At 36.7% G+C, this 10,363-nt stretch overlaps 2 protein-coding genes across 3 annotated transcripts; one reads left to right on the top strand and one right to left on the bottom strand.

The window, feature by feature from the left end:
• Positions 1-738: 738 nt before the first annotated feature.
• Positions 739-7,015, bottom strand: LOC134798655 (snRNA-activating protein complex subunit 3). Of its 2 annotated transcripts, XM_063771023.1 has the most exons (6): positions 6,367-7,015; positions 5,855-6,068; positions 5,262-5,369; positions 4,380-4,535; positions 3,586-3,771; positions 739-2,677 (listed from the first exon to the last, which is right to left on the bottom strand). In XM_063771023.1, exons 1-6 carry the CDS (start codon positions 6,924-6,926, stop codon positions 2,357-2,359), a joined length of 1,545 nt encoding a protein of 514 aa, XP_063627093.1. In that variant the 5' UTR covers positions 6,927-7,015; the 3' UTR covers positions 739-2,356. The 2 variants fall into 2 exon arrangements, with proteins under 2 accessions (XP_063627093.1, XP_063627094.1); XM_063771024.1 differs by lacking the exon at positions 4,380-4,535 and having other exon boundaries at positions 6,367-7,014.
• Positions 7,016-7,734: 719 nt separating this feature from the next.
• LOC134798549 (immediate early response 3-interacting protein 1) lies at positions 7,735-8,782 on the top strand. Its single transcript, XM_063770930.1, has 3 exons — positions 7,735-7,923; positions 8,019-8,120; positions 8,684-8,782. Exons 1-3 carry the CDS (start codon positions 7,836-7,838, stop codon positions 8,737-8,739), a joined length of 246 nt encoding a protein of 81 aa, XP_063627000.1. The 5' UTR covers positions 7,735-7,835; the 3' UTR covers positions 8,740-8,782.
• Positions 8,783-10,363: the final 1,581 nt, after the last annotated feature.

Consider the following 10,363-nt stretch of genomic DNA (forward strand, 5'->3'; position numbering starts at 1 on the left):
GCTATATGTAGGCTTTACTGAGTAAAAAATAGGCCATTGAGTTTTGCGACGGTAGACATAGATTATTGCAAGGACAGTGCAGAATACGCTGATATGGCACTTAATTTATCCGGTGCAGTAATGAAGACGGAATGGTGCCTGATGCACCACTATAAATAGGAACCTACTTAGTTATCAGATAGGTGGGACATGTACCTACCAACAACACAGTTAGCTGACCATTGTAAATTTTATGTTTTTTATGTATTTAAAGTAGGTACTCTAAGTACCTATATTATTTACTGTTTTTAATAGTTTTGAACTTTTGAACCAGTGGCAACTACTGGTAAAAGGTGGGAAAAAATTCCCAATAGTTACCACTGGTAACATGGGAATAACCCCATGAGGACTTGGTGGTGAGGTAAATACAAGCGACTCCAGCGCACGATGTGGTAAAAATATGAACTTTTCTGAGACATCTTCATTCTATTTGACAGCTCTAAACTGCCACAGATGACTGCTGTGCAGCGCATGAGCGCGGAGCGAATAAATGGCGTCTGGCACTAACTCTTTTATTAAGAATCTTAGGTACAAAGTACAAACAGCAACACTCCTAACTGTTCATGTGCAGTTAACAGTGTGGGCGATGGTACTCATAACGCTTATAAGCGTTCTTGGCGCTATGGGCACGGCAAATTACAGCGCTCTTGAAAGGGCCTTGGCGTTAAAGGAGTGTCGTTGCGAAAACAAAGACATAAGTATAGGATATTTTTATTAGAACATCAACCCTTTTGGGTTTACTTACAGCTACAGTAGCAAAATAAATTTACCGACGAAATCTATTCAAAAACAAGCCTGGTTACACAAAGGGACTGGATGAATATTTATCGCATTGCAAATTTTCTTACTCTTATTGCAACAAAATATTACAACAAAAATCGAAGAGGACATTTAGCAAAAGAGGCCTTATGAACATCATACATTTTACGATCATGCTAATACCAATATAGACACCCACTAATCTAGACTATAAAATATGTGGATGGATTGTACTAAAGCCTGACCAGTAACGCGCCATGTTGCGGAATTTCATTGGAACTAATTTTTCCTTACTGCGTCAACTGTTACCATATAAATGAGAATAACAGCGCCCTCTTGACAATGATCATATATTACTGGTCAGGCTTTACCAATACTGATAACGCCAGCAGCCCTCAACCCGTTAATCCTGTATTAATTTCAAAATACAGTGAAACCTGGTTAATTGGCACCTGGATAAATGGAAAACCTCAATAATTGCAACCAAAAGTCCGGTCCCGGTCCCTTGAGACCAAAAGGCCTCTATAATTGAAATTTTGGAACCTCTATAATTGCAATTTAGATTTTAGTGCTTTTCGTAATTTTGCCTCTGTAATTGACCACATCGTAACTAAGACCTCTATAATTGACACTGTGCTAAAAAAATCCGTTATTTTTGCTCTTCTTTTTACCTCTATTATTGAAACGAGTCTTACTTATTACCTCTGTAATTGAAATAATGTAGTTGTAGACATCAGAAACAATATTTTAATAGCAATGATCATTTTATTTATATCTTCATCCAGAATTCAATTTATTTATTGGGTATCTATCACAGCCTGTAGTAGGTGAAATAGTTTTGATTAAATCATAAACAAAGTATGCTTTTTACATTCTAATAAAACTTTCTTCTACAATTCAAGGGATTTTCTTAAACCCAAATGATTAATAAGAAAATAAAGTAGTAATTAATGTAGTGTAAAAGTGCAAGTATAGACAGAAGCTATATATAGACCAGAAACCCAGAACGTAAGCGTGTAAATATACTTCCAATGGTTATTTGCACCTCCATAAAAGAAATTTGTCAGAACGCAACCTCTATTAATGAAAACCTCTATAATTGACACAACGATTTTTTGAACCTCGTTAATTGACACGACCTGCTTAAATGAAAAACCTGGTTAATTGACAAAAAATGGCCGGTCCCTTGAGATTGCAATTATCCAGGTTCCACTGTACTTATTCAATAAAATTATAACTAACTTTAAATTCAAAATATCTGCTTTAAGTTTCCGTCACACAGGCGCATTTTCCGGGCGGGGCGTGAGCGCAGCCTGAGCGTTTTATATGTAAAAGCGGCTCGCCCCGCTCACGCGCCGCCCGCACAACGCACCTGTGTGACGGAGCCTTTAAAAAAATGCTGCCTTATTTGGCCTATGTTAAAGAATATCACTTCAATACTATACAAGTGTACACATGTACTATATAACCTTGCTCACAGTACTGCAAAACCCTACAACACGCAATGGAATTGCTAACCCTGTTTTAAATCCATACTGTATATGGATTGAAGCGTTCGTCATCCCGAAGGCTTCAGCATATTAATCTCGTTGCCTCTATAAGAAAACGCTTTGAAATCTCCAATTTTCTTGCCATCCTTATATAAGAATAATCTAAAGCATGTATCACAGAAGTAAGCCGGGTCAAAGGGGACAGTGGAGCAATTGGTGACAATCCATTTGGCTCCGAACTCAGCACAAGTTGTGCAGTAGACTGTCTGGTTTTGTGAGACAGCGGTGTGGGCTGGGTACTGCTTGATTGAGAGTGGGTCATCAGGATTGAGAAGACGTATCTCAGAGAAGGTAAAGAGATGCTCGCAGTTACCTTGGTGGACGTAGACCTGAAATTATGAGATTGGAGTCATAATTAATAGTAAAATTATGTATATGAAATAAAAATAATCAACAATGCTAAGGCCTCATTTAGACGGTGCGAAAGCTCGCATGCCAGTTTCATTACATTGCGGTTTTTGATCGGTCGGTTGAATTGGACGTAACCAACAGTCCGCAATGTAACTAAAATCGCATGCCGTCTAAATCAGCCCTAAATTACAGCACTTGTTAGTCTACAATTCTACATTTGCAAAATACTCAAAATTAAATGAACTACGTGTAAGTATTACGCAAAAAAATAAATTGTTGATTACTTACTCATGTATTGAATATTTTGCAGATGATTGATTTAAAACATACATTCACGCTTGGAAACTTCAGAGTGAGACCTCTGCAATCTGCACGTTTTGCAATACACATATCATAATATCAATATTGTATTTTTTTTTTCATCTTGTTTTATGTGTTCTTACAACAAATGGTTCATAATGATTAAAAATATTGTTAGTTGGTACACTTTCAATTCTTTTCTTAATGTATTATAAATAAGCACACTGGAAAAATGTTTATAAATGTTGATAATCAAAACCGGCTGGCCATTTCAGATCATTCATATATCTTTTGATTAAACATAAATAACATATATAGATGTAGTGCATAATTATTTTCCATCGTATTTTCACGGAAACGTACGAACGTGCTTTCAGTCAGTCTCGGTACAAAAAGTACTGAGGTTGACTGAAGTAGCGTGACAAATACGAACGTTTCCGAGAAAATACGATGGCAAACAATTCTCTTCTTCTTTGTCGTTATACTCTTTGCAGAGTGTGACCAACTGCTGACATCAGGCACAGATGTTGCTTGCCGTACGATCTGTACAGTTAAATGATACTTCATAATCATAACATGGACATACCTCTGGATGTCCCAGTCTCACGATCAGATCGTCTAGTTTAGTGGAGTGTAGGTCCTTTGTTTGAAAGTCTCCGAGGCCTCTTGCGCGCGCCCAGGCCCGCAGGCCGGCGCTGCGGTCCGAGCAGCCGGGGCGAGCGTCCACGTAGAATACGTTGTTGATGAACAGGAACCCGGAGGGGAAGAGGTCCTGCGAGCGAGAAAGTTGGAGTTTATCAATGCTTGTGGTATTAAAGTTAAATTAATATATACACCCCTCACCACCCCTATCACCCCTTGTTTGATAAAAAGGAAACAAGGTTGGAAATTAAGTATAGTGTTTCATTGGTATTCACAGTTGTTAAGGTCGAAGAGCCCCTTAAAATCTCGCTAAAAGGTCTGAATATTTCGCGTTTAGGTCTGTAAGTATATATGAAAATGGCAATGAACTAATCTTTGGATTGAAAGTGTTGTCGGACAATGTTTCATATTCAATCTTATCTAAACGAACACCGAGTGACGGTTGTCGTATGAAAGATATAACGAATTATTTATTACTATAAATACTCATACTAATGTCTCTCCGAAAAAAAAAACAACTGAACGTATTACGAGAGTTGACTTCGACAGCGTGGCGTAAAAGTAGGTTTGGATAGATTTACCCCCTTATTCATACGCGCTAAAAATCTCAACTAACAATCGTTTGTCTTCATCTGTCATTTTGACTTAGGTATTTGTAAGAAAGGGATAAAACATAATTTAACTAAATCAAGCCCGTAAAGTTTTATGAATAAGTGGGTTAACTAAATGGTTGGCAACCTTGGCTGCAGCGGCGGGCTGCTGGTGCGGCGCGGCGGACACGTCGACGCGCATGCCGACATCGTTGGCGCACACCACGCGGTCGCGCAGCGCCGACAGGGGCTGGCGCCCCGCTAGCACTATGCAGCGGCTGAATACCGAGTGCCGGCTGCTCACCTGATAACATGTAACACACTTTTTAGGGCTCCATACCCAAAGTGTAAAAACGGGACCCTATTAGAGACTTCGCTGTCTGTCTGTCCGTCTGACTATCTGTCACCAGGCTGTATCTCATGAAGCATGATAGCTTAGCTTGAGTAGGTTAAGTTCGCCTTTTGTAAAAAATTTACTGTGCAATAAAGTTTAAATAAAGAAATTAAATAAATAGCTAGGTAGTTGAAATTTTCATGATGTATTTCTGTTGCCACTACAACAACAAATACTAAAAACAGAATAAAATAAATATAAGTGGGGCTCCCATACAACAAACGTTTTTTTGCCGTTTTTTGCGTAATGGTACGAAACCCTACGTGCGCGAGTCCGACTCGCACTTGTCCGGTTTTTAACTATGTTGTAAAGATCCAGCGAAGTGGAGGAAAACAAGTCTGAGGACCCTGGGCTCCAAAGCAGTAGGTAGTAACAACCAGGATATTTTTGTTTCTTTATCTATCTGGACAGGCTAAAGCGCTAAGCCATTCTAGCTTGTAAAGTTTTTCTTTTCAATGAATCCACCTCATTACTAGACTTGCAAGCAGTATAAAAGTATATAAAAATCCCTTCCATGGCCATCTCTAAAGTAACTTACAAATACAAATACTCTTTATTGTACACCTCAATAAAAGAAAACAATACAAAAGAAAACAGAAATACAAGCAGAGGTAAACAACAGGCGGTCTTACTTACATGTTTCTCCTTAATATTATATGGGAAGGGTCTATATATCCGCACAACATAGATTATATCTCTGCCAGGTTCTAGGTCTGGTTCAGGCGCTTCCTCTCCATCTTCAGCCTAAAAGAAACAAAGAAAATTCAAAGATGTATTGCCACAATGTATTGTACGACTTCCAAGCAATATAACCAAATATTTTATTATAATTTAAGCGAGTCTATTGCGAATTTATTTTGTTTCCCTCCATTTTCAATGTAGGTGGACACTGTAAAGAAGGCCTACCAGGGATCTACACAGGCGCATATAATTAGGAAAGCGGAAAATCGTGCAGAACAAACCTTCGCCTTCGCCTTGGTGCACAAAATAACAACCTCATGTGGTTGTGACCCTCAGTCATAAGGAATCGAGGAAGAAGAAGAAGAAGATTTTCGATGTTCCAATAAAGATTGCACTGATCTTGTTCATGGACCTTGTAACTTGTGTCAATATCAGAAATAAAGGTAAACAAAATAAATATACCTACAGTAAACTTGTTATAAATCCTATGATTTAATGTATGTTCAAAACATGAGACTTAAATGTTATAACATTCCCAAAGCCTGTACCTGTGCAAGTGGCATGAGCCGTGTGCCCCGATATTTCAGCTTTCTCTGGTAACTGGCATTAGAGTCGCTGGCCATACGTAACCGATGCTTCCTCACAACGCACAGGTTGCTGTGTTGCTCGTTGTACTCTCTGTTCTCTTCCTCGGAGAACACTGATAGCGTAGGCACAGACGTTGGCATTCTTAGCTCACTGCCAGTCCTTAGCAAGTCAGGACTGAAATACACAGTTTTATTTTAAAGGAATTAGAGTAAAAATATTGTTTATGACATCAAACGGACTGATAAATTATGGTCCGTAAAAAATAGTTTAAATATTCATAATTATACTAACACAAGATCCTTAATATTGTTAATATACCTGGGGGGGATAATAAGGATAATGAGGGATCATTATAAGTGATGTTGTTAAGTAGAAGTAGAAACTTACTTTTTAAAAATTAACTTAAGTGTCTTAAGTTGACTGACAAAATCAAATTACTTCCTAATGAAAAAAATACATAAAACATAATTACCTGCAATCATTGGCAAGATTTTTAAACTGTTCATCATTCAGATCACAGCCAACAAATTCCCTTATCTTTCGTGAATAAAAGTCCTCAATATCTTCTTTAGACCCGGCCCGACCAAAAATTGGAAGAACATTAAATATATCTGGAAGGTTCTTTGCAATAATCGGTGGAGTCACTAGGTTACCCTTAACATTGTATATTTTGGGCCCAATGTCTGGCCCATACAAATCAACTTTTCTTCTTTTTGCGTGATCATAATCATAGGAATCTGGTGTCTCTGTGACTTTGAAGGGACTAAAATGTTCTCCCAATTTTTCTGTCCCAAGTGATGCGTAGGATAAACGGGATAATTTTGAATTTATGGACTCAACTGAGTTACTGGTGTTACTAATTTCAGCACTATGAATAACGCTTTGGTTTACTTCCTGATTATTACAATTGCTATCCAGCAGGCCTGAGATTGTAGGACAATCAGCTTCCTTATCAATCTCTTTCACGATTTCGGAGACAGGGTTGTGAGTTGTCGCTGACAGTTGAAGTTCGGTCATTGATCTAGACTCCATAATTATAAAATTACGTATTTTTCACTCTACTAAACATTCTGTTAATGTTACTCTGCACCTTACACAACTTTAACTTCAATGAAAGAACAGAATACCTACACAAAATTAAATTACAACGATAACTTTGGAAATTGGAAACGGAATTAATGTTTTTTTTACATAAACAGCACAGACAAAACCGACTTAAACGAAAAGCGAGAAAAAAAGTAGGAAGAAAATAAACCGAAATCCATTGTAGCCAACCCAACAAAAGTGATCACTTGAAAACATCTTGAAAATAAAAGAAAAATACATCTCCTATAAGTCAATTTTTTTTTTAAATCCTTGTAGCAGTGTTGCCAGGCCATATTTTTTACCCACTTTTATCCGAAATTTTCCCATAAGGGGCTATTCATAAATTACGTCATTTAAAATTTGGGGTGGGGGGGTCTGGACATCGGATGATGGTAGCATGACGTAGGAGGAAACGGGGTCATTCGAAGCATGATTTTTGGATGATATTAGGGGGGGGGGGGGGGTCAAAAATCGTCAAAAATAGATGACGTAATTTATGGACAGCCCCTAAGCTTTCGTACGTAGCCATAAGTAGGAACTTGTGCAAGCGACTAAGAGTTCCACTTTATGAAACATTCATTAATTGTACGCTCTAATGCTAAATAATTAACACGAAACAGTACAAAACTAAAATACATAAAGGAATAATAATAATAAAAAAACAATGCCCTTATACCTCTTGCACAAAAATTGTGCTTTTTAATGAAAAATCACGCGGTTTTTTAATCGGTCTCTGGCAACACTGCCTTGTCGATTTGTCAGTTTTACGTCAAATCAAACAAATTACAAAACACTCAAAACAAATCATTGCGATTGTAATTTAATTCTGAATTAGGTTTTCAGTATTTTCTCGAAATGCTTACTTTGTGGAATTTGTTTGAAGCCACATTACTTTGTCTTAATGCAGTCTGCGTACTTCACGAAGAAAGATTTATGCAAAAAAGTAAGCATAACCTCTCTTCATTAAATCTTGTAACTGCTGTTCACTTTAATTAATATTTATGTTCTAAATTCGTATGTACATATTTCGTGTTTCAGTGGGATGGGGAGCTCAAAGTCACAGCCAAGGATTTGAAGATCAGTCAACAGTGAAATACCAGATCTTGAACTTAGTTAGGTCCATAAGAACAGTGACAAGAAGTAAGTTTTTAACTAACTTTTAATGTGCAGTCAAACTAATTATTCTATTATCATTTCCTGGCGAATTTCAAGGCCGATATAGTGTTATCAAATAATTTCTACATTGATTTTTACGAATATTTTTTAGGGTTCCGTACCCAAAGGGTAAAACGGGACCCTATTACTAAGACTCCGCTGTCCGTCCGTCCGTCCGTCCGTCCGTCTGAAATTTTCACAGATGATGTATTTCTGTTGCCGCTATAACAACAAATACTAAAAACAGAATAAAATAAAGATTTAAGTGGGGCTCCCATACAACAAACGTGATTTTTGAGCGAAGTTAAGCAACGTCGGGCGGGGTCAGTACTTGGATGGGTGACCGTTTTTATAGATAATGGTATGGAACCCTTCGTGTGCGAGTCTGACTCGCACTTGGCCGGTTTTTTTTTGTACTTTGCATCATGTTGTCTTCTATATTTTATTTAATGTCTTGTTTTTGTTTGCTGTTCTCGGTCTCATGATGTTAAACTACATAGATACATATGTATCTCTTATATTTATTGATATGTAATTATTTTTTTCAGTTCCGCTGATTATACTAAACATACTCACAATCATATTCAAGTTACTATTGGGATAATAGAGTTAAAGAAGAAGCAAGATTTATAACAAAAACCCAAAAATACTGCTACTTTGGTAGCATGCCAGTGTTTAATATTTATTATTATTGAATGAGACATACTATGCCTTGCAATAAGCACACCTTCCACCTGAACTTAATGATACTGAAGTTATAGAACGGCTGATATCAGAATAATCTGCAAAGTTTTATGATCTAAAATTGAACAAAATCAGCAATAACCACTAGCATGCTATCTTGTCTGTAGTAAAAGTGAAGTCTCTGTAATCATAAGAACAAAATATCATACCTAATGGTTGTTTTATTTCCAATTATCTATATAAGTCCTATTTTTGCTGCATGTGCAAGCGTTTTATTAAAACTATGTATTTTTTTTTTACTCTGGGCTCCCTAGTTTGGGTTGCCATGTAATGTTTTGAATTTGACAGTTCAATGTCATCCTTAATACAATGTTGCCAGCTTTAAAAGCATACCTTCAAATTCTAGGGAAGAAAGTAGAAGATTGTGTTTGTCCGAGATTGTGGAAAAAAAATAAAACATAGAACGTAATCGACAATCGTACTCATCTTAGGGAATTATAAAATTGTGTCCCTTATCAGGATACTTTCTTATGAGAGGAACAGAAAGAGAAATGTATGTTGTTTCCTGCACGGTCTGACAGGATAAATGCCTTTTAATAAAATTACTCCATTTAACCCAAAACTTTTTAAATACAACAATGTTACTAATGTTAGAAGCCTAGTTTTTTCATATTTGATAAAAGTTTCTATACGTCTCGCGTCGAATGATGGCCCCTGTGACTGTTCATTTTTGTATGGAATAGAATTTAAATGTATCTAGATATTTTTTGAAAGTTTAGCAAATTAATTTTCAGTGAAATTATATTTCTTCAATTGTTTTTTTAAATTAAGCCCAACCAAAAGAAACATGAAGTAACTGCCATCGGAACCATCATTAAACGCGAGAGATACTTATAGCTTACTCTGGCAAGCGCAAGTATAGTGTAAATAACATTATTTGCGGTATTTGACGTCTGTCACTCACAACAGCAATACTACGTAAAATGTTTTGCACATCGAAATCACAAAGGAAAACAACTGCACTGCGAACGTTTACGTTCTACGTCTTTTTTTTTTTAATTTTAGGGTTGTCCGGACACCACCGTTATGAATCGGTAGTCGTCTAAGTAAATCGATATGAATTTTTCATTTTTCTTTTAATAAAAAATAAGGAAAAGGTGGATAATTAACTGTAAATATGGATATATTTATCGTCACTTAACAGACAACAAATTTGACACAGAAATAACATAAATAAACTTTAAAATAGATCCCCAGTTAGTTTCAATTTTGACAATGGGTGCGACCTACTCGGTCGGTGTATTAAATACACCGACCGACCGGTAGCTTGCGGGAAAACCATATAATTCTAGCTTTATTTAAATCTCAAATAAAAATTCATTATACGTCACAATTCGATACCTCAGTCTACGTGCCATCCAATCGTAATCGCTTGCTGTGACAATCGATTTGCGTTAGTTACATCTCTATATACGTCAGTCATAATGTGTCAAATACCGCAAATAATGTTATTTACACTTTAGAGCGATTACTGTCAAAAAAGT

The sequence above is a fragment of the Cydia splendana genome, chromosome 17 (assembly GCF_910591565.1).
Source record: "Cydia splendana chromosome 17, ilCydSple1.2, whole genome shotgun sequence".
NCBI lineage: Eukaryota > Metazoa > Arthropoda > Insecta > Lepidoptera > Tortricidae > Cydia > Cydia splendana.

Excerpts from the sequence above, each read along its gene's own strand:
- LOC134798549 (XM_063770930.1), top strand. The coding sequence starts at position 7,836 with ATGCTTACTTTGTGGAATTTGTTTGAAGCCACATTACTTTGTCTTAAT. Across the intron at positions 7,924-8,018 it reads AGAAAGATTTATGCAAAAAA|TGGGATGGGGAGCTCAAAGT; the intron begins GTAAGCATAACC and ends TTCGTGTTTCAG. Across the intron at positions 8,121-8,683 it reads CATAAGAACAGTGACAAGAA|TTCCGCTGATTATACTAAAC; the intron begins GTAAGTTTTTAA and ends TATTTTTTTCAG.
- LOC134798655 (XM_063771023.1), bottom strand. The coding sequence starts at position 6,926 with ATGGAGTCTAGATCAATGACCGAACTTCAACTGTCAGCGACAACTCAC. Across the intron at positions 6,069-6,366 it reads AATCTTGCCAATGATTGCAG|TCCTGACTTGCTAAGGACTG; the intron begins GTAATTATGTTT and ends TGTGTATTTCAG. Across the intron at positions 5,370-5,854 it reads GGCTCATGCCACTTGCACAG|GCTGAAGATGGAGAGGAAGC; the intron begins GTACAGGCTTTG and ends TGTTTCTTTTAG.